At 46.0% G+C, this 24,865-nt stretch overlaps 1 protein-coding gene across 1 annotated transcript in view; it reads right to left on the minus strand.

Annotated features, from left to right (window-relative positions):
- Positions 1–1,880: 1,880 nt before the first annotated feature.
- The window catches only part of LOC147684109 (5-hydroxytryptamine receptor 3A-like), a 57,883-nt gene continuing 34,898 nt past the window's right edge, over positions 1,881–24,865 (minus strand). Inside the window, exons 6-9 of the mRNA XM_086942601.1 lie at positions 14,817–14,962; positions 12,097–12,307; positions 7,587–7,811; positions 1,881–2,137 (exon numbers count right to left, since the gene is read on the minus strand). Coding sequence (XP_086798727.1) covers positions 1,881–2,137; positions 7,587–7,811; positions 12,097–12,307; positions 14,817–14,962 — 839 coding nt within the window. The remainder of the gene's footprint in view (positions 2,138–7,586; positions 7,812–12,096; positions 12,308–14,816; positions 14,963–24,865) is intronic.

Raw genomic sequence — 24,865 nt, forward strand, 5'->3', positions numbered from 1 at the left:
AAAGGGTAGCCGGAGCACTAGGGCGTGAGCATCATAAATCTATATCTAAGCCAATAGCCCCTGCTCTGGATATTTATGCTGCAAAAGCTGTAGGCTGCGCCCTTTATGGCGCAGAGTTGTGGGGCTTTGAGTGTGTTGATGCCCTGGTCACATCTGAGAATACGTTTTTCAGGGAGATGGTATCACTTCCGAGGGGCACTCCTATCAAACCATTATTGAGCGATCTGGGTCGCTGCTCTATTAAGGACCTAGCCAGGTTACGTCCTCTTTTGTATTGGGCTCGGCTATGGCGGACCCCGGAGATTTCAAGGTATTTGGATGGTCTGATAGAAGTTATGAATCTTCTTGGTGCCCACAAAATTAGCTGGATCCGTAATATAAAGAGGCTCCTGCTCGAATCTGGCTTGCCAACTGATTGGGAGCCTGGGGTCTCTTTATCCAAGGTTGAAACTAAGCGAGCCTACTGGACATGGGTTGATGATCAAGAACAAAGGGACCCAAACCAAGGTAGGCTGACTGAGGAATTCAGACAGCACAAATCAAAGCCTCGCTTGGAGCCTTATTTGGATTTTATTACGAAACCAAGAGACAGATCCCTCTTTATACAGTTTAGGCTGGGCACACGGCCTCTCCGCGATTACACCTGTAAGTGGAAGCCCCCGCACCAAACCCCTTCTGACTGCCCATTCTGTGAAGGAGTCACTGAAAACATCCCTCATGTCTTCTTTGCATGCCCAGCCTATGGAAAACCCAGACAGAAATGGCTCAAACCTGTGTGTCTGCTGTTAGGAACCAGGGACCACTCCGCTGCACTCAGAATCCTCAAGGCTGACACTAGTACAACCTTAGTGTGTGGGGTGGCCAAATTTCTTAACTGGGCCTGGCTGATTAGACTGAAGGCTACTAGATGACTATATTTTTAGCTTAATTCTTTTAAAATATTCACAAAGCTGCTAATGTTTAATATGTTTTTTAAACAATATTTATTGAAGTACGAATGGTTTTATATCGTAATCCATTTTAAAAAATGTAATGTTAATGAATTGTGGTTTTATACTTTTATGTGCTTTTATGATATTCTGCATATCGAAATAAAGCTTTGATTGATTGGTTAGTCTCAGGGTTGGACCAACTTTTCCCAGCTGCGTCAGTATTAAAGAATTGTACCATTGAGTGTGCTAGAAGGAGGCTCCTTAGACTTGCTGTCTTTGCAGTCTTATTATTCTTTTCACCCTAGTGACTGCCTCTGACCCTAATTCTGTGTTCTCTTTGAACTAAAGTGCCACTGAAATTCAGGATCCTGTGATCTGAGAAATGTTTGTGGCAACCTAATTTACTAAAATAAAAAGTACTTTAGCAACACTCCCTGGTGAATTCAGAACTGGCCCTGACCACCCATCCCCTTAAACTGAACATGAGCCAAGGTTCCAATAGGTAACTGTTTAATGTGCAGAACATGTACTACAATTACATTCATCCTATCCAATTATCTCAAAGAACCATTATCCAAATCCTTGTGGTTTGAGGGAGAATCTTTCTGTCTCATGTCTGCATGTCTTAAGGTTTCTAGTATTATTCTTAAAGGTACATCCTTTGCCTCACTCTCCCATCACATGGATTAATTATAATTCAGAAACAAGGAGACAGAGTTCTCCGGTGAGGGTTTTTAGTACTATGTATTTTGTCAAGTCGTGTGTGGCCCTCCAGGATCCAAGGTGAGGGCCACTCACGCAATGGGGTTAGAAGGAAATCTACCCACCTGTTGGCACTGTATGAACATGCCAAGTTCCCTCCCTTCAGTATCTAAGTGTCTCAGTGGCTGAACAATGTCACTTCCAAGGTCACCAGGTGAATGATTCTTAGTGGTCATGGCCAGAACATTAGATGTGGTACCAAGAGCCCCAAGTAGATCCAAGTATCACTGCATAGACCAGCATGAAGAGCAGGTACACGCGGTAGATGAGGGTGTCCAAAATAAGGCCCATGCGCAGCCATTCCTCAGCAGTCTCCTGCTGCTCGAAGTAGTTCTCCACCAGCTTCCGCATGGCGTGCAGGTCGCTGGAAATGCTCCTCAGTAGACTCGTCATGTGCGGCCCAAGGTGGTTGTAGTCGCCACTATGCAGGCCTATTGACTTTTCTAAGAATCAAACATGATGAAAGAAAACAATTTGTTGTTAAGCATCATACAAGGAAGAGGTCAGTAGTGGCAGTAATTTAGATCCAAAGATTGCTAAGATATGTCTGTGAATGTCTTTCAAGTAAATCAGTCATCTCATTAGTGGTCAATTAAAGGGACCTTATAAGATTTTGCAGAATTGAAAAATAAACCTTGTATTTTGCAGATAGAGAAAATAATTGAGCAATAACCTTTCTGGGAGAATGTCTCAAGGTACCATGTCACAATACAAGCTAAATTGACTCCAGGGTTGCCAGTTTGTGTATGCTTCACTACAGACATTGTGTAAGAGGATTTGGTAGGATAAAGTAAAAAAAAAAGCAAAACCTTCTCTCTACTGTTTTCCATACTGTGAACTATCAGAGACTTTTCTAAATGTGTGGAACAGTCAAGGCCTTCAAAATCAAACCCCTTTGTTGATTCACTTCCTTTATAACCCTTGGTACATGAACAATTATGCGGCCGACCTCTCACCTTGACCTAACAACCTGCAAAGTCCCTCAGAGGTATGTAAAGCATCCATAGAGTTCGATTTGTCATTGGCTCTTGAGTGGTGATCCTTGTGCTTTGATTCATCAATATGTGGATAATGTACACATTTATCTAAAAATCTCTTCCTTCCATGACATAAGTACCAAGAAAAAAACTGTCTGATGAAACTCATAATTGGATATCAGTCACTTTTCTTAGACAAAACTATGACAGGATGGGATGTGTTGTTCTATGTTGACAACAAGCATTTAGATTCAACCAAGCCTGGCCATGTGATCTCCACATTGACATCTTCAACCCAACATCTGCCTCTGAAATTAAAACTCTTAGCTTCTGTATAGAACACCCCCACCCCCAATTCCATGAACCCACATGTTGAGCCTGTATTATCATTGTAAATATCCTTTCTTTGTTCCTCAAAAATTAAAACCATTTCAACTTCCCACAGATTTTTCCCAGGGGGGTCAAGCACTTATCATCTTGTGCATTAATAATAGGAAAGATAATTTCAAAATCTATCCTAGCACCTCTGACAGCTTTGCTGCATTCAGCCACCAGACTCATTCAACAGTGAAAAAACACACACTACTGTAAACAAGAGAACATCATGAGTTGCTTCAAGAACACAGAATCACATTAAAATTAGATGTAAATAATTTTAAGCTCTCCACCTTAGCAACCGCAGTATAACCCATCCTCCTTCAAAATTTCATCTAGCCACAAATTCATCGTTTTCTGGATTGTATGTAAAAACTCCTCCATGTTTTCTATACCTTTTTATAGAGGCACACAACACACCACAGCATGTGTCATGCGTCTCCTGCCCTTTCTTATGACACCATCACTTACTCCTTCTAATACTTTAATACTAATTCTAATTAAAAATATATCTGACCCGGGTCTATCCAGCTCTTAACTTCTTTTTAGATCTGGCGTTGCCAAAACCTTTTGATTTTGCTAAAATTATATGTATCATATAGTAAGAGGGGCTTTCAGCCCCTTCTCTTCATCCATTGGTCTGTTGCTGTGTCAATCACATGTTGCTTCTACCCACTAGAGCATGCAGCGTGGGGCAGTGGTCAGCCTACTCAAGCCACCAGTTAGCTTCACTTTGAGTGACTGACTTTGCTCTTTCACAATGAGCACATCTGCACAGAAGTGCTATTGTTTTTACTGTATAATTACTTTAATGTTACCTTTGTGCTTAGAGCCTCGTGTAATAGCAGGATGCTTTTGATGTACAGTGCGCATTTCAGCTTTATCAGTTCCTGCCAGCGCTGAGGGAAATTTCTTTTGTAGTGACCTTTGCTTATCTTACTGTTGGGATTTTGCTACTTCACTAATCTGAAAAAGTTGTGAAGGACAGAGCTTTTTGAAAGACCAGTAAAACAGTAATACAAACAGCAGCTCACACAAACTCTGAATATAAGCTCAAGAGTGTGCTCTTATCTTTGCAACCATGTCTCTTTCTTTTTCCTTCTTTCTTTCTTGCTCTTTCCTTCCTTCTTCCTCTCCTCATGTTGTTCCTTCTTTCTTTCCTTCCTTACATTGGTTCTTACTTTTTTGCCTTGTTCTTGCCTTTTTTCATGCTTACTCTCTTTTTCTTTCTTTTTTCCTTCCTTCTTTGCTTTTCCTTCCTTTTTAATTATCTTCCTGTTTTGCCTTCCTTCTCCATTTCTTGCTTCCCTCCTGCTTTCTTACCTTCTTTCTTTTTTACTTCCTTCTTTCTTGTCTTCCTGTTTTGCCTTCCTTCTTCCTTTCTTGCTTCGCTCTTTATTTATTGCCTTCTTTATTTCCATTTTCCTTGCTTTCTTTCTCTCCTTCCTTTTTTCACTTTCCTTCTATGTTTCTTTCTTTCTCTTTCTTTCTTTCGCTTTTTCTTGTGTTCCTTCCTTCTTTCATTTTTCTCTCTTCTTTCTTGTTTTCCTTACATTTTTCTTCCGTTTTTCCTGCCTTCTTTCTTGTTTCTTTCTTTCTTTCTTGTTTTCTTTCCTTACTTCTTTCTTGCCTTTTTCTTGTTTCTTTCTTGTCTTCCTTTGGTCTTCCATTTTTTTCTTTCTTTTCTTTCTTTCTTTCCTTCTTTCTTTCTTTCTTTCTTTCTTTCTTTCTTTCTTTCTTTCTTTCTTTCTTTCTTTCCTAAAAGCAAGAGGCTGGCAGCCAATGCTATTTCAATTGGCTTTTGTGGGTGTGCATTAGCCAAGATCTTTTGATCTTACTACAATTATGTGTGTAACTTAGATACAGATGGGGGGTTTCTGTCAGACTTCGTCCAATAGTCTGTGGTTGTGTCGTTCCCATTTTTCTTTCACCCACGCCAGCATGCATCAACAAACAATGAGTCAGCCTACTTCAGACATTGGCTGACTTTACTATGAGTTACGTCATGTTGCCATTTCACAAGGAAAACACACAAAAGATGATGGACGGAATGTTGCACAATTGCTCAAACGCTCCGTCTATCATCCCCTTTGGTATCGCTTTGTTCGCCCTAAATTGGCAGGGTATGCCCAGACATGGGTCCCTTGCTCACTCTACCACTGGATTCAAGATAGCCTGGCTGATGAGGATTATGAATCCGAAACCAGTCCCAGGATGCTTGTTCCCGGTCCAGGAAAGGCATGGCTTGGCAGTTCGGGCTGGATGTTCCCATGAGGCACAGGGTCAGACTGATTTGCATATGGCCATGCCTGAAGTGGGGTGGTGGAGTGAGCTAAAGAATGGTGATGGATTAAACCCAGATCAGTTGACTGGGGGTGAGTGTTGGATTTGCTCAAAGGCTACGTCCATCACCCCCTTTGGTATCGCCATTTCACAAGGAGCACATCCGCACACAAAGGAGCTCCATTTAGTGCCAGGAAGCACTATGGCAATATGTGCGTTTTTAAGAGACATTGTTTTATTTTTGCCCTTTGCCAATGATTTATTTTTAGATTGATGAAGGCCTGGGAGCTTCCTGAACAATAAAGGTTTGTAAAAACCATGACAAAAACAAAACAAGAATTACCAAAACGCTGGTGATCAATGTCAGGTCTATTTGCTTTGCCTGTGGTTGTTTATCTTAATACCTTTTCTCTATCCCTGTGCCTGTTTGCTTTGTTTAATCCCCCTTTCCATCTATCGTATTCCCTTCCTCAGCCCAGGACTGGGAACAAAGTGCCCTAGTGACATGATGCTGCATGGACCATTCTATCAACACCAGGCCAGCCATCCAAAGTGCCAATGAGGTACATCATCCTATCCTATCAAAGAAACACTTACCCTGAAACATACTTTTCACTGCAATATATTTCACAGGGTCAGAACAATCTCCCCTGCAATTAAACATATTTCACCTCATGACCAATCAATCCCCCAAATGGGGTGGGGGTGAGAGTATCCATGATACACAAAAATACTCTAACCATCTCTGATCTACAACTTTCAGCCACTCTACAACACCTGTAAAGACATTGGATTCCACTTACAAGCATCAACACACAACACACAACATGAAGTCATAGCATGGGTGTGCTCAAGTGGTGCAATCTGTTAGCGTGAGGTACTTATACATGATGCCATTGCATGCTACAACCCAACCAATGTGACCAAATCCTTCTTGGAACATTTCTTTACAGTACTCATGCAGCTTTTCTCCCTTTCAAACATATCTTAGTTGGCAGAAATTTCAACATCTATAGAGATGCTAGAGGATGATTCAGGCCTTCCTCTTAAGGTCTAATGGACATCTCCAAATGTTCTGTCCAGAAAACCTGTTCAAAGTAACCTTCAAGACATTGTCGTACATCATAGCCTGGAAATGAGCAACATAACCTTAATCGCCGACAATTGGTCTCACCACCAAACAATTACCTACCGCTTCATGCCCTGGAAAACCAAAAGGACCTTCTTCCACTTGAAGCACGGATTTTCTCAAACACCTTCAAGACTTTGATGATAGACAACCGCAGCCAACGCAGTCGCCAGTCACCCTGAATCATCCTCTATCAGCATCCTAGATGACTATATCACCCAGGTATTAGAATCCTGCGCCCAATCCAACAAGGACAAAAACAGACTTTAAAACAACAGTGGTATCAGCGCCTTCTCAATCAGCTCAAACAAGTTGATTGCACATCAGACAAGTGAAGAAACTCAAGAACTCTGGCAGGTTAAGTTAGCTCATGAACATTCATACCGCACACATTAATACGATTTACTCAGCGAAGCAATGAAGGTTCTCCGATAAGGTGCTTCAAGCTTTTAGTAGCCCTAGTGATCTGTTCAAAGTGATACCAAGAATACAGGAATTCTGATCAAACTCTTAAAAGGAAAGGTTTGTAAAATACTGGCAGGCTGCAGTCTCCCTATTGATACAAATCACCACCCAACAACCCACAAATCTCATATTTAACTGATCAAAGAGTTATCTTGGAAGTGGACATCCAGAAAAAAGCAGCCTTCTGATCCTAAACATTATCTACTACTGTTCACCAAACTCAGTTAAACAGAATAACTCATGTGGAGCTAAAGAAATCTTGAAAAGGAGGTGGAATACATATATCAAGGCACACGTCAAACCTGACCCCAAAAATGTGTAATCCACCGATGCCACAGCAAGGAAACAACACTAATCTCAGTGAGAGGTGACCTGCTTAATCTAGCTGAACTTGGCACCATTTGCTTGCTCACATCATTAGACCTCTTTGCTGCCTTTGACTCAGTGGCTCCCAAGATCCTCCAGGTCCATCTCGGACAGTAGCTAAAGTCAAAGTCCACGTACTCAAATGTCCTGTGACCTCTACTCTCTCTTCGTCTGGTAATATCAGCACCTAGGTCATCGTCACATACAACAGTGCCTTGCGGCATGGTTTGTGATCTTCCTGGAATTGCAATCTCTCTCTCTCTGCAGCTGCATTCGCAGTGTGTGAGCTTCCAGTACCTTGTATCACACTTTCGAAGGTGAGTGAGTTGTTCAGTGTCCATCTGTCACAATGATCCACTTTCTTGTAGCACACCAGCCTGGCCAAGTAGTGCAGGACCATGATTCTGGCCCACTGGGGGACGACTGGACACTTCGATGAGCCTTGATGAAGAATGTTCATGACGAAGACCGTCTCCAGGAGCCCGATGACCAGCAGCGTGAGGCACAGGGAGAAATATATCCCTAAGAGACAAAAGGTGAGGAAAAAAACAACTACCTGATTACATTGAGTAGAGATACTTTACAATGACCACAGAGAATCAGCTTGGGTTGACCCAAAGCCTACAAATCTCATCCAAGAACCTCCAATCAGCATCTGGATTGGGTCGTAATGCCCCTCTGTAGCGAAAGACGAAATCAAATCCACTCACAGAAGAACATTCATCACTAATATGGCAATTGCTCTAAGATGCATTGGTAGCTTTTATGGTAAATGACATCTAAAATGTGCTGTGGGAGTGAGGGCCACTGCATGGAGGTGTATAAGGAAAAACGTGGGGGGAAACACATAAGGAAGAAATTGGACTCCAGCAATGGGCATAAGGAAAGGGTATGGAATGACTGAAGCTAAACTAGAGAGAACAAATGACTTGCTTGTATGTCACCAGCGATGGGAGAATGCATGAGATTCCGATGCCATTATTGGGACCTTGGTGCTAATTCAATTTTAGGAGCATGCGCTCAATTCAGGCGGCATTTGCCCAGGCACTAACCTCTTCGATGCGTCGGACGGCCCCCGCCCGTCCGATGTCACAGTGGGCATGTGCGGAGGACGGCCGGGGGCTGTCCGAACCCCGCACGCGTCATTTTTTTCAGCACCACCGCGGAATGTCCGCCGCGGTGAAGAGGTTAATTGCACTTGAGCTATTTTCTCTTGCGCACAATGCCTAGCTTGAGCTATTTGGAAGGTACAACCTCGAAAGAATCTTTTTGGTAAATAGTGCGTAATTTGGATACTTGCAAACTAGAGCACTCACAGGAGTTCTGTGACTTGTAAAAAAGCCTAGGCGTGAGACTAGTGGTTGGTGTAATGAAGGATGCTCCAGGGAAGTATATACCCCAGTGATGCAAGGAATGAGTTGGACTTCACTGTGGTGACTAAGATCACTGATATAAGGAGTGATACTCTACTGGGATGCATTGAAATTAGTGAAGTTATGACTGAGATCCCCTTGGCTTTGGTCAGCTACATGGGGGCAAGCAAGACTTCTCGAGTCTAAATGGTTAATGCAGTGGAGAAGAATGACACTCTCCTGATGCATCAGACTCGTGAAAGGAGTGAATTTCCCACCACTCCTTTAACAAGAAAGCTGCCAACACTTGGCTGTTTTCCCTTCCACCCAGGTCTCACATTTCAGCCTCATTGAGAGAGCGGAGGGTTGTAGTTTTGCAGACAAAGAAGCTGACCCCAACACCTTCAGGATGACCATTGGACAAACATAATGCACACGAGAATGATGTCAGAGGCATAGTCTATTTCTACCATGTTTTGTTTGTGTTTGAGTTCACAAGGTAAAGCCTGGCAGTTCTCAATAAAAAACATGCACAGCTGGTCCCCCAGTCCATCATGGAAATTGTTTCAGTTCCTCCAAAGATACACAAAGGCTTTGATGGTCTATCTTCATTAAAAAAAGAATGCTGACAAGTTTCCAATGGGATGATGGACCTGAAATCACTGATTGCTGCCTCAAAGTGGCTCCTCCTATGAAGAGGGGAACCACTTTGAAGGAAAAATGCCTCCAGAGTCATTCCTTAAATTTGGCTTGCAGCACGCAGCTGGTATTGCCGAAGATGTCTGGTCTTCCTATATTTGGGAGCTCTACGGGGGGAATGGTATTATAGAGGATACTAACTTCCCTGATGTAACCTCTGAAGGTGAAATTATCTATCCCACAGAGGAAACAATAGTAGCGGCCATAAAAAATATGCGCTCGTCCGGTGCAATGGGACCGGACGAACTCCCCATGACTGTTCTCAAGCAGGAGCCTCTACTCTGGAGTAAAATTCTTTACCCTCTATTCAAATCCTGTTTTGAGACGAAAAGGGTTCCAGCATCTTGGAGGGGTAGTATTTTGATACCCATCTTCAAGAAGGGTGCAAGGGAAATCCCCAGTAACTACCGCCTGATTGCGCTCCTCGACTCAGTCGGCAAGATTTTTGCGAAATGTCTCTTAAATCTACTTTCCGACTGGGTTGACGAGAGCAATATTTTACCACGCGAACAAACGGGATTCCGTAAGGAACATGGCACGTTAGATAATTTAACCGCCCTGCACGTAATAGCTGACAAGTATACGAAAGTAAGACGGGGATTTGTTTATGCAGCCTTCATTGATTTCTCCACAGCGTTCGACAGAGTAAATCGTAGAACGCTGTGGAGAAAATTATCCTTTCTTGGAGTACCCCCGTACTTGTTAGAGCTTGTCCGCTCATTACATACGGAAACATGGTGTAGGGTGCTGCAGGGGGGGGAAAGGGGTCTTTCGGATCGTATCTCTTCCCTTAACGGTCTAAAGCAAGGCTGTCTTCTAGCGCCCCTTTTGTTCTCCCTATATACGCAGGATTTGCCTGCCGTGGTGGCGGCCTGTGAGGGCATTGCTCCAGTGATAGGGGGGGCCTCTGTTTCTTGTTTGATGTACGCTGATGACATCCTCCTCCTTGATTTGACACCTAAAGGTTTGGCAAATAGGTTGCAAGCCCTTAATGCTTTTGCAGTCTCCCACTCTATGAAAATTAACATCACCAAAAGCAAAATTATGTGTATAGGGGGGAAAAGGAAGTGCCGCTCGGAAAACTTCGGCTGGCACATCGGTGGCCAAAAATTGGAGGTCGTTAAAACTTACACCTTTTTGGGGAAAATCATCGCGGCCAACATGAGCGAGAGGCCTCACATCGAACACTGTGCACGAAAGGCTATAGCACATGGCAATGGCCTTAAAACACTCTACTCAGCAACTGGCAAAAGACACTTTGCCTGTCTGCTTGAAGTATATAAGGCTAAGATTCCCGCTACCCTTATTTACGGCATTGAACTCATAGATATAAAACTATGGGATTTCTGCAATAAAATCGAAGGGAAACTTCTGAGATCCCTCGCGTCCCTAAATACTAACTGCTCTTTAGCAGCATGCAGACTTGAGTTTGGGCTAAGGGGTAGCTGGGTGCAGGGGCTCTGTGCCCTGGTACGATGGGTGGCCTCTCTAGCCAGAGCGGAACCGGGGACAATGAGGGCTCTGCTGAAGAGTGAATTATTAGGCAACTTTAAAGAGTTTTCATTACTTGTAAAGAACTTCAGAAAAGCTGTGACTATTCTGAGGTTGGAGGAAGGTACTTTGTTCCAGTACTCTCCAGTACAACTAAAAACCCTGCTAAAACAGGCATCATGGGAACTATGCTTTCTAACCGATAAAAACATATTACAAGGAAAAGGGGGTTGTGATCTTCTCCTTAACTCATTTGTTGCCAAAAAAGCAGTAAATTATGTTTTATGGAACTTACCCCATGGCATCAGAAGATTTTGGTTCCTTCTTCGGTACGATCTATTGCCATTAAATGTACTTCTCTCTAAATGGCACGGTTCATCCAATATGTGCAATTTTTGTAATATTGGTATACAGGACCGTATGCATGTTCTGTTGATCTGCCCAGCACTTCGCACTTTGCGCCTTAAATGGCTAAAACCTATCTGTCTCCGCTTAGGTATATCTACCCTAAATATTTTTGTGCAATCTTTATATTGGCCTCCAAATGAAGTGTTCTGCTTCTTCATTTTTAAATTTTTTAAAAGTTTTTTAGATATTTATTAATGTTATTTATTTATTGTGCCAGCTCCTCTTTGTGCCTACTTTAATGAATGATTTTTGGACTTGATCGACATATGTACTAGAAATATTGTGTTTGATGTATTATTGCTTGTATTGGTGGTATGTCTTTTATGTGGCCCTCGATGAGAGCCAAAACATAATAAAAATAAACTTGAAACTTGGGTTGGCAGAGACGGGGACTCCGCTGCACCAGCCACAAAGCAACCAGCCCACCCAACATAAAATGACTCCCCCGTGAAAAAGTCTAGGTGGTGATTTGCTGCATATTTTGTGCAGACCTGGGATTCCCAAGAGTTTGCCCGGAACAGGTGGATTTGGGCTCATATGGTACGGGCAGAGGAAAAAGTTGGCAAAGAGACCACTTTTGTGCCCAGGTCTGGATAAATCAATTTTTGTTTCTGAAAAAGCACCAGCTTCTAGTTAGTTTGGTAAAAGAAAAGCTTAAAATAGCATTGATCGCTTGATCGCTAATGATCACAACAAAAGGAGGACATACTGGTAGCTAATTGATAAATTGATAGGGAGCTGAGGTTCTACCTGATGGACACTCCCACTCTTGAAGCAACCCATGCCCCCACCATCCCATCACTCGAGTGACATTGCAGGCACTTGAGGCTGAGTTAAGAGTTATTGCATGTTCGTACCAATCAGCGGGGTCCCACTGGCCGTTGCAGGGAGCAGATCATTCAGGATCAGCAGGAAGACGGTGTAGCCTAGCAGGAGCGTCATCTTGAAGGAAGCCCGATCCACAGTGTGGGGAGGCAAGTTAAAGCTCAGAACATCGATCAGCATCAGGAAGGCACTGGGGATCAGCAGGTTCACCACGTAGACGCTAGGCCGGCGCTTCAGAATGATCTAAGGTGACAAACACCCATGCACGTTACTTGCAGAACGGAGTCCCAGGAGTCCACAACACGTGACTTATGGGGAGAAGAACACATCACTATCGCCACAAGGCAAGTAAAGGTCCCACACTGAAATATCTTTAGACTGACACCAACAATGCATGAACAAACACACCTGAGTAGACCAGACGTCAATTATCTCCAGGTCAAAGGGCATGAAGGTGTATACTTAAAAAAAAAATGTTATTAATGGAATTACACACGAGAAACAACAAACTGCAATGCAGCACTTCGATATTACAATAGCAGAGTATACAATACATGATGGGGTTGATCACAATTTTAGTCGGAAAGCCTCCGCCCAACAGTCGAAAGCTTTCTCACTGAATCATTGGTTTACGGTCTGGCCGCCTGATTATGATATTCGCGGTCGTAATGTACACCAGTCATTCTGACTTGGTTCCAACCGGTTCTCGGAGTTTACCTGTCAGTCATAACCGCACCGTAACCCCCTATGGACGGCGTTTTCGCAGCCGGGATTTGTCGGATTCCGACAGCCTTTCCGTGCCGGACTTTCTGACACAGCGATACAAAAGGGGATGATGGTCGGAGCGTTTGAGCGAATCAAACACTCACCCCCAGTCAACTGATCTGGGTTTAATCCATCATCATTCTTTAGCTCACTCAGCCACCCCAGTTCAGACATGGCCATATGCAAATCAGTCTGACCCTGTGCCTCATGGGAACAGTCCAACCCGAACTGCCAAGCCATGTCTTCCCTGGACCGGAAACAAGCATCCTGGGACCGGTTTCGGATTCATAATCCTCATCAGCCAGGCTATCTTGAATCCAGTGGCCAAGTGAGCAAGGGACTCGCGTCTGAGCATACCCTGCCAACTTAGGGCGAACAACGCGATACAAAAGGGGATGGTGGGCGGAGCATTTGAGCGAATCAAACACTCACCCCCAGTCAACTGATGTGGGTTTAATCCATCACCATTCTTTAGCTCACTCAGCCACCCCAGTTCAGACATGGCCATATGCAAATTAGTCTGACCCTGTGCCTCATGGGAACAGTCCAGCCCGAACTGCCAAGCCATGTCTTCCCTTGACCTGAAACAAGCATCCTGGGACCGGTTTCGGATTCATAATCCTCATCAGACAGGCTTTCTTGAATCCAGTGGCCAAGTGAGCAAGGGACTCACGTCTGAGCATACCCTGCCAACTTAGGGCGAACAAAGCGTAACAAAAGGGGATATGGCCATGTCTGAACTGGGGTGGCTGAGTGAGCTAAAGAATGGTGATGGATTAAACCCAGATCATTTGACTGGGGTTGAGTGTTTGATTTGCTCAAACGCTCCGTCCATCATCCCCTTTTGTATCGCTTTGTTCGCCCTAAGTTGGCATACACACTTGTAGTGTGTAGGCGAGTGGCAGGTGAAGGCTTTATCGAATCGAATGGTCTGTGACCTCTTCATGCATCCAGCAACCCCAAATTAGACATCACCTCCAGCAGGGAGGAGGTCATTTGTGGTTTCGTATCCTGCCTGAGGGGCTGTCTATCCCTTTCCCCAGCCAACAAACAGTTGAAATCCCCCTATCAAAGGAGTGGAGGTCTATACTTTAAATTATATTTTGGTTTAAGGTATTCAACGGGGTCTGTATGTGATGATGCAGAGGGCAAGAGGAACTATTTGTTTAATGATACAGAGACTTGAGCTGGCTTAGTGGGCCATACGGTTAATGACCTGGAGACCTGAGGCTGGTTCTACGGCTTGATTGAAACAGCACTTGGAAAAGATACTTCTTTAGCCCATGTGTCGCCTGTAGCTCACAATATCTAGCCATCTGCTGGAATTGTGGTTATTGGCAGGCAACAGGTCTATACTTACTAGCAAACAACTCCCGGTGGCCCGCCGAGCTATGTACACCCCACACCCACTGACCATGCATGAGACCTCTGCATCATACAAGACTCTTCGCTTACCATGAACCACCAGATCAACGGCGTCACCGCTTCATGCTTCCACACTCGTCGCCTGCTTTAAAAACCTTCAGATGGATCCCCACTGAGGCCAGGAAGACGGTCACCTACGAGAGCTCCAATGGCTCCCAGTAAACAAAAGTCACCTTCAAGCTCCTCATACACTCCTATAAAGCCCTCCAACGCATCTCATTCCATGCAACCTTCAGACACCTCTTCTCAACTGGTCACTTGCCACTGTCCCTCGGTTCTGCAGGACCAGAGGAAGATCCTTTTCCTACCTCGCCGCCAAATCTCGGAACGCCATGCCTTGCTCGCTCGCCACCTCCCAGTGCCATGAGACCATCACGGGTGAGTAGCCACGCGTAACAAGCACTGATTGATTCATTGATACTAGTATGACAATTGTGCTTACATTGTACATGGAATACGCTCTCCCATAAGCACCAGTCATCCTGGTTAGAATATGACTCAACCAGTTAGAGACACAAAGGTTTAGTGGCCCAGAGTGGGTCAATAACAGAGAACCACTTACATTGTATGTAATCTTTTCCGGCATGCTGTCACTGAACCACCTCTCAATTTTCACCAGCTCCCACTCGCCTTGGGAGGTCAGTGTCTCTCTGCAGAAGTTTTCAATGCGGTCGAACGACGGGAGCAGGCCCAGCTTGATGTGATGAACTGCAAGAGAGACAGGCAGTCATAATCTACCCGATGTGATGGTGTGCAAAACTAGGATGGTCCAGAGTGCGGCCCAGAGTACTTACCAGTGTCTTAGATTAATTCAAGCATTCCATCCATCCTTTTTATATTCACTTTACTGTGATAACTCAGAAGAGGCCCTTGCAAGCTGTTCACCTCGTGCAACACTCAGACACTTTGCACACTGCAGGCTACTCTCAGAGCAGGTCCCAGCCTTTAAACCACTGATCTAAGGTTGCCAATCCATAGGTTCACATAAAGATATTATCTGCAAGTCTGTGTGCTGTTGGATACACCGAAAACCTGGCTCTGTACTCAATGCCACTGGAGTCAAGCTATCCTGGCTGAAGACGGCTGTAATGCCAGAAACCGGTCCTGGGAAGCTTGATTCCGGTCCAGGGAAGACATGGCTTGGCAGTTCGGGCTGGACTGTTCCCATGAGGCACAGGGTCAAGGCTGATTTGCATATGGCCATGTCTGAACTGGGGTGGCAGAGTGGGCTAAAGAATGGTGATGGATTAAACCCAGATCTGTGACTGGGGGTGAGTGCTTATATTGTCAACGCTCCGCCCATCACCACCTTTGGTTTTTCCCAACAAACAGGGCCTCATTTACAACAAAATGCATTTTGCTAAGCCAAGCTGCGTCATTTTATAAGAACAAGAATACGTCATATTAACAACAATACAATGAGTCCGTGAGCTTTCCCCTGTGCTGGCGCACAGTTGGTTGCCATGTGTTACCGCCAGCAACCTTGCGCCATGTTGCAAGGGTGCCTGTGTTGCAGAGAAGATTGTTTCTGTGCAGGAAGGGATACCTTTCTGCACAGAAACAATCATCAATGGCATTTTCTTCCTTCTATGCATGCGCCCTGGGGAGGAGTACGAGTCCCAGGTATTCCCAGCCTTACAAAATGTTGTAAATCTGGGAATGTGTCAGGTTTCATACATGTTGAGTGGGAACACCCACAGCAACACCCACGGAACGTCCCTTTCATGTAGAATAATGCATAAAAGGGGCTCATATTTCCAAGGCCATGAAAGGTTCACGCAGGGTGACTGCACTTGGCCGTGTAAATATGGGCAAGCCCATTGCGTATTACGGTGTCACAGAAAGTGACGCACTGATGGTGCAATGGGCCTGTAATGAGGCCCTCAGCCTGAAACGTCTACACGTACCCTATGTCTGATCAATGCTGTCTGTATGCAACCTATGCCGCTGCCTGCAGGTCTTGCATGCGTATGATGCTCTGACCAGTACTGCTTGTATACAACTTACATCCTAGCCTGTAGTTCCCACATGCACCCAAAGTCCCCATCTTCAGTGCCTATAGCTACCTGAAGCCTGGGCCTATAGTTCTTGCATGCACCCAATGCCCCGATCTTCAGCACCTGCAGCCACCCCATGCACTGGCCTGTGGTTCTTGCATGCACCCAATGCCCCGATCTTCAACACCTGTAGCCACCCAAAGCCCTGGCCTGTTGTGCTCGCATGCACACAATGCCCCGATCTTCAGCACCTGTAGGCACCCAAAACCCTGGCCTGTTGTGCTTGCATACACCCAATACCCCGATCTTCAGCACCTATGGCCACCCGAAACCCTGGCCTGTCATACTTGAATGGACCCAACGCCCAAATCTTCAGTACTTGTAGTCACCTGAAGCCTTGACCTGTAGTTCTCACATGCACCCAAGGACCCAATCTTCAGTGCCTATAGCCACCCGAAGCCCTGGCTTGTAGTTCGTCCATGCACCCAACGCCTGATCTTCAGCACCTGTAGATACCCAAAGCCCTGGCCTGTGGTTCTTGCATGCTCACAGTGCCCCAATCTTTAGCACCTGTAGCCATCCGAAGCCCTGGCCTGAAGTTCTTGCATGCACCCAATGACCCGATCTTCAGCACCTGTAGCCACTCGAAGTCCTCGCCTGTGGTTCTTGCATGCACCCAACGCCCGATCTTCAGCCTCTGTAGCCACCCGATGCCCTTGTCTGTGGTTCTTGCATGCACCTAATACCCTGATCTTTAGCCTCTGTAGCCACCCGAAGCCCTTGCCTGTGGTTCTTGCATGCACTCAACGACCTGATCTTTAGCACCTGTAGCCACCCGAAGCCCTCGTCTGTGGTTCTTGCATGCACCTAATACCTGATCTTCAGCCTCTGTAGCCACCGGAAGCCCTTGCCTGTGGTTTTTGCATGCACTCAACGCCCCGATCTTCAGCACGCGTAGCCACCCGAAGTCCTCGCCTGTGGTTCTTGCATGCACCTAATACCCTGATCTTCAGTACCTGTAGCCACCCGAAGCCCTCGCCTGTGGTTCTTGCATGCACCCAACGCCCGATCTTCAGCGCCTGTAGCCATCCGAAGCCCTGGCCTGAAGTTCTTGCATGCACCCAACGACCTGATCTTCAGCACCTGTAGCCACCTGAAGTCCTCGCCTGTGGTTCTTGCATGCACCCAACAGCCCCGATCTTCAGCACCTGTAGCCACCCGAAGTCCTCGCCTGTGGTTCTTGCATGCACCTAATACCCTGATATTCAGCCTCTGTAGCCACCCAAAGCCCTTGCCTGTGGTTCTTGCATGCACCCAACGCCCCGATCTTCAGCACCTGTAGCCACCCGAAGTCCTCGCCTGTGGTTCTTGCATGCTCCTAATACCCTGATCTTCAGCCTCTGTAGCCACCCGAAGCCCTTGCCTGTGGTTCTTGCATGCACTCAACTCCCCGATCTTCAGCACGCATAGTCACCCGAAGTCCTCGCCTGTAGTTCTTGAATGTACCTACTACTCTGATCTTCAGCCTCTGTAGCCACCCGAAGCCCTTGCCTGTGGTTCTTGCATGCACTCAACGCCCCGATCTTCAGCACGCGTCGTCACCCAAAGTCCTCGCCTGTAGTTCTTGAATGTACCTACTACCCTGATCTTCAGCATCTGTAGCCGCCTGAGCCCTCGCCTGTGGTTCTTGAATGTACCTACTACCCTGATCTTCAGCATCTGTAGCCACCCGATGCCCTCGCCTGTGGTTCTTGCATGCACCCAATGCCCTGATCTTTAGCACCTGTAGACACCCGAAGCCCTCGCCTGTGGTTCTTGCATGCACCCAATGCCCTGATCTTCAGCACCTGTAGCCACCCGAAACCCTGGCCTGAAGTTTTTGCATGTACCCGGCGCCTTGCTCCGCAATCCCTGCAAGCAAATGAAGCCCGTCTGAACCCCATATATGCACTCAAATCTCTAAACTGTAGTCCATTCAAGGAATCTAAAGGGCTTTTAAAATTAACACAAGACCCCCAGTTGCAATGAACATATGATATACCCTGCCAAACTCGGTCCATGTTATAAGCTCACCTTCGCTTGTGCCAGCCACCAGGGAGGACACAGCAGTCAGTAGTCACACATCTCTGAGTACGGGAACCCTCCCATTGAGAAAGGAACAAGACTGCTGACAAGAGGTAGATGACAGTGATGGAAATTACCTTTATGGGTCCTGTAGAGTGCCCCTAGTCGAGGCTAATTTATCTTTAAGGCTAATAGCTGTGCAGCAAACAGGGACGGCTCTAGGCTCATGGTTGCCCTGGGCAGGGAGTGTAGGTAGGGGCCCCGGAAGAGGGGGTCCAGGTGGGGCGGAGCGCGGAGGCCAGGGAAGAGGGGGGTCAGGGTGTTTGGAAGTGGAACACAGCCGGAGGCCACCAAATCCCTGCCAGGGGCCGCCACGCAAACATGTATCCATCCTCAGAGGATTATTATACTAAGGATATATATTGGCGTGGTGGCCCCTGGGGCTTGGTGGCCCTCTGCAGGTGCACAGCTTTCACATGCCTAAGGCCGCCCCTGAAGCAAATAACAGGACACCTGGCACCGCAGATTTGGTACGTGCAATCAACCACGAGCGGTGGTTGCACTTTTAATTATATCCGAGACCGGCCTGAAGCTGCAAAGTGTGACAGTGTATCATAGTGGCCGGATGGCTCACTGCAACCCTCATACCCTTTAGTACCAGAAACAACAAATACAAAATAATGTACAATGTGGCAAATACAGTTTCAGTAAGGTCCACGGCTCGCAGCACACAAAGTCTTTCAGTCTTTGGCTGGGCCGGGGATTTGCTCTTAACTGATAGGAATATCTTCTCTGGGACACCGGTGCCCTCTCGGTTCGGGCACACTGATTGATGGACTGGAAAGACGTGCTTCAGATCTCTCAGGAAGTTCCTCGTTCACCCCATCTTCTCCCTGACTTGGTATCCCCAGTTCTTCCTCCTCCAGACCGGGAAACAACCTTTACAACGCAACTTTTACAACGCACTACCAGTACAGCGAAACTTTTACAACGCAACATCCATTACATCGCATGCCATTACAACTCAACCATTACAACGCATGACACTACAACGCATACCACTACAACGCATGTCATTACAACGCATTCATTACAACGCATACCATTACAACGCATACTATCACAACGCATAGTACCCTTACACTATCCAACACTTACCCTAATGTTGCACCCCCTGGAGTTAGAATAGTAATTTTTACCCCTACACTATCCAATACTTCCCATACATGCAATGTAATGGTATGCGTTGTGATGGTATGTGTTGTACAGGTAGTATGCGTTGTAATGGAATGTGTTGTAAAGGTAGTTTTTAAAAATTTGTTGTAATTGCATGCGTTGTAATGGCATGCGTTGTAATGGATGTTACGTTGTAAAAAATGCGTTGTAAAGGTGTGCGTTGTAAAAGTATGCGTTGTAACGTCATACATCCTCCAGACCTGGTTCTAGTGGAGGTACCAGCTCACCCACCCCACAGGTTCTTGAGGCACTGTGATCTACTTGAACAAGGACGCATTCCTTGATTGCAAACACTCTCCTCTTTTGACAGTGATCATAGTTCCTTTCACTTCAATCACTTACCACGACATTCCCCTGGACGGATATCTGACTCTGGAGCACTCCCCTTGTGGCTGGTCCGGTCATTGTTTCTTTTTCTCTTCGCCTGTGCAGCTGCACTGTCTAGCACTCCTGGCCTCCACTTATCACTCACTGGAATTAGGTCCCACACAGGCCTCTTCACGATTAACTTGCAAGGCGAGCACCCCGTGGTACTATGTAGCATTTGTCTATATGCCCGCAGGAATTGATGGAGACACCCTTCCATCTCCGCTACTTGATCAACTCCAATTCTGAGTGCTTTATTTAGGGTTCTTATGAATCTTTCAACCTCCCCATTAGCTTGAGGCCACTGGGGAGTCACTCGCTGGTGTTTAATGTTTAAATGATACATGTAGTCTTTAAATTCCTGGCCATGAAACGGCAGACCATTATCCGTTCTGATCTTGTGTGGCAGCGCAAGCATGACAAAGATCTTGGCCAGCGCTGGCTTGTGCTCTCAAAAGCAGTTGATTGAACTATTACCACCACCGTAAATTTGGAGTAACTCTCAATTGCGAGTAGCGTTAAGTACCCTTCTGGAAAACTCCAGAAATCCATGCTTATAGATACCATGGTTGTGTGCTGGGACTTTCTGTAAATACCGACATTGTTGGGGGTTCTCTTGCAGTGATTAGACAGGAATGGTAAACGCTCACAAATTATTCAATCATCTGGTCCACCCTGTAAAACCACACCTTGGCCTGTAACCTTGCTTTTGTTTTGGGTAGACCCTGATGAACCTGATGGGCCACCTCAACTGTTCTCACAATTTGTTGGCTTCGCAACACCAGCCCTTTCACGCTTTCGCTGAGTTTATCCCTGCACTTCCAGATGCTTGTTCTGGCCTCTCTTTCCTCATCCGTATAACCAACATACTCTGGCTAGAAAGTTCTTCCAACGATGTTCCCTCAGTACTTCTTTCACAGCACATAGACACTCATCTTCCTTGGTGGCTTCAACTATCTCAGCGAGAGACAATACCCTCTGGCATGATAATTCAGTAATCAGCTTCACAAACCCCTCTATGAATGTCTTGCTGATTCCTGGGGTCAACTGCCAGGGGGTGGCACGACAGATAGTCCTCCGGGTTATTTATTCCTGGGCAGTAAACCACTCAAAAGTCCTACTGCTGGAGCCGTACTGCCCACCGTTCAATCCGTGGTGACCCATTTCTTGCAGTTCCTCTGAATAGTGGTACCAGCGGCTTGTGATCCGTGATCACATGGAACTTGTGCCCACATAGGTATATATTGAAGTGTTGGCAAGCCCCTCTGATGGCTAGCGCCTCCTGTTGAATTTGTGCATATCTCGTCTCTACAGTTGACAGCGCCTTGCTTGCATAAGCAATCGGTACCCATTCTCTTTGAAGGTCTTGTTGCAGGAGGACCGCTCCTAGTCCTACGGGAATGGCATCCACTTGAGCTCAATGGGACTCCCTGGGCTGAAGTATGCTTCTGTGGCTCCCTTTAGTAGTGCCCCCTTCACCTCCTGAAACACTTGAGATGTTGCACTTGACCATTGGGCATTTTGTTTTGTGAGAGCCCTCAGGGGCTCAGAGATGGTTGCTAGATAAGGAATAAACCTTCCGCAATAAGTTGCCATCCCTAAAAAACTTTGCATCACTGTCTGGTTCTGGGGAATGGCATCCGCCCTTATGGCCTCAACTTTTGCTGGATCCACTTGTAGGCCCACCTTTGAAAATTTGTTTCCAAAGAATTCCACCTAATTGGTGTAGAAGGCACACTTGTCTTTGTGTACAGTCAGCCCTTGATCTACATCATCACTGACATTTATGACTCCTACTAGTCCTAAGAGGGCTTCTCGTATAGCACACTGGAATACCTTTGCTGCCGAAGGACACTCCACAACTAAGCCGTTTGAATCTTCTCAACCCCACATGCGTTGAAAACAATGTTATGTAGCAGTTTTATTCATCTAACATTAGTTGGTGGTATCTGGAGTTAAGGTCTACTTTCGAAAACCATTTTGCCCCATTAATGTCAGTGACAATTTCATCAGTTAAAGGTGTAATAGGTCTCTCTCTGCATATTGCCTTATTTGGTAACCGCATGTCAACACACAACCTTATTGCTCCAGGCTGCTTGGTTTTGGGAGCGATCACCAATGGGGACATCCACGTTGTAGGCCACGGCACCTTCTCAATTACCCCCACCCTTTCCAGCTTCTCCAACTCGGCCTCTACAAGGGATCGCAGATGAATATGTACTCATCCATGTCATAGAGCTACACGCTAGACTGAACAGTCGATGTGTAGTTTTACCTCAGTGTCTTTCAAGCATTGAGCCCTTCAAATAACTCTGGGAATTCTGACAGGATTTCATCAGCATGCGATTGGTGGACTTATCATGCAAACATTACTAATCCCAGGTCCTGTGCTGTGTGACAGCCCAACAGTGTGCCTGAGCTGTCCTGGGTGACATGAAATTTGGTCTTAGATGTTATTTTGCCATGAACAGTTTCTTTTGATTTGTTCGTCCTGTGAAGGAGATGGTGAATATCTCTTCTTCTTCCTCATCCTCTACCAAGAGGTGAATTTGTTGGCATAAAATTTCTTGGTGATCCAGTGTTTCTACTCCTTCTGAGATCAGTTGGACATACCCACACCTCTTGGTCTTTCCTCTTGTGCCGGCTGTCCGAGTGTTACTCTGACACACTCTTGCAGTGTCCTAGTTAGCCAACACTTCAGACAGGGTCTTTCAATGGCTGGGCACCCAATTTGCGGGTGATTCTCCATTCTGCCGGTGCTACACGCTTTCTCGCCCAGGTGTGCATTGGCATTACCTCGTCCTCTTCCAGCCCAATTCCAGATGGCCTCCACCCTTTCCTCTTTGGCTCTAGCCTGGCCTGCCTTTGGCAACAAAGTGGTTCTTCTGCACAGAGCGTACTGGACACCTAAGAGGTTGTCAAAAATGAACAAATGGAGAGTAAGGAGTTGCTCTAAATGCAGCGAAGAAAGAGTTGATGACATCCACATGTTTTGGCAGTGCCCGCACCTCCAGTCCTACTGGGAGAATGTAGGTAAGATCCTCTCTGATGTCCTCCATCAAGAAATAGAGGTAAGCGCCCAACTGATATTATTTGGGGTGAAATTAGACGATACTGGGGGATCTAATTTTAACAAAAGGCAAAGGAAATTATTATTTCTGTTGGTTTTAGCAGCCAGACGTGAGATCTGTATAAAGTGGGTTAACTCCCTTCCCCCTACAGTAGAAGAATGGTTGAATTCAGTCATTAGAATAAATCAATTGGATAAAGCGGGCCATATAGCAAAATATTGGAGTTTTGTAATATTTGGGAACAGTACTGGGCTGAGAGAGTGTAATAAATCATGATTCAGCGACCCTTTGAAGTCCAATGATTAAGCGCATTAATAGTTTTGAGTATCGGTTACAGAGTACTTAACAATGAAATGAGTGGGCAAGCCGCGGAAGAGATGCTTAACAAGCCGGTAGGATACCCCCACGTAGGATATAGAATGATCCTAGTGCCGGGGAAGGACCATGGAAGGTACAGACCATCAAGAAAAGCTCTCTTCAAGTGGTTACCTTGCTACACCACTCTATTTCTCGAAACTTTGCGTGATGAGGACTAAAAAAAAACCAAAGTGGTTCTTCGTGCCAAGGCAGATTCCATTTCTCGGCATGTGCACCATCTAGCTCGTGGGACCTGCCTAGTATCCGAATGCCATCCAGTGTAATGCCAGGTTGTCGTAGTATGAGTTTCCGCAGTTCCGACCAACTACAACCCTGAATCAGCTGTGCTCTGATTTCAAATTGATTTTCAATTCCTGTACAGGAGCTTGCCAATTTGAAAAATCTTGTGAAGAACATGTCTACCGTCTCCTCTTCTTGCTGCCATGCCTGTCTTAGTGTTCGTAATCTGAATTTAACTGCGGGTCGGAATCCCTGTTGAGGGCTCTTACTGCCGCATCATAGTCACGCTCATCATGTGTGTTGGGCAAATCCTGACAGAGCTCATACAGTTCATCCCCTCCCATGTGTAACATTTCTGATCTCTTAACCACGTCATTAGTCTCACTGGCAGTAAGGAAGTCGTTTTCAAACCGTCTAATCCATTTCCGCCATCTAGGCGCTGCTGTGCCTGGATTGCCAGTTGACTGAATGGGGATAGTGCTGCACGTGTGGAGTGCGAACAGCGTTCTGGGACCCCCTCTGCCTCCTCAGGTGCTTGCACTGACATGGTGACTCACTCCTCCGTGGAACTGCTTGGTTACTGCAGCCTGCACCGCTTAACAGGTAAACGCCCTGCAGAGTCCTTTGCACCTCGGTCCTCTTTAGTCCATCCCCCTACGCGCTCTCCTGCGGTTTAGCCTGCCTATATAAGGGCCAAGAGTCCATATGTGAGGGGTGGTTACAGTGAGATTTAGTCAGTGTTATTGTACTGCCTGTACAGTGTACAGTGTTGGCTATTGGTGTTTTGTTCCTCAATTTAAAAAAAATAAAAAATCACTGTTCCTGTGAGAATTTCTCTGCAGTGCCACTTTCACTCACTAGGGGCAGCCTCACCTCACCTGTTGTAGCAGGCGTCCTGATACTGTAGCTTCTTACCTGCTTTGGCTGTGGCTTTTACTTCTAGGAGGCCTCGCGCTGCTTTCTCACCATCCGTCCTGCAGCCACACCCACTCAGTGATCCCCTTGTCACAAATGTAGAGGGTCCCTAGTCGAGGTTAATTTATCTTTTAGCTGTGCCCAAATAACAGGGCACCTGGCACTGTAGATGTGGTACATGCAATCGACCATGAGCGCTGGTTGCACTTTTATTTATACCCTCGGGACCAAGCCCGGCCCTGAGGTTGCAAAGTGTGACAGTGTGTCGTAGTGGCCGGATGGCTCACTACAGGTCTAAGATCAGCTCACTCAGTAGTGAATGATGACATCACTGTTTGCCTGAGTTTGTGTCAATTCCAGCCCTG

The sequence above is a fragment of the Lissotriton vulgaris genome, chromosome 11, assembly GCF_964263255.1.
Source record: "Lissotriton vulgaris chromosome 11, aLisVul1.2, whole genome shotgun sequence".
NCBI classification, from domain to species: domain Eukaryota; kingdom Metazoa; phylum Chordata; class Amphibia; order Caudata; family Salamandridae; genus Lissotriton; species Lissotriton vulgaris.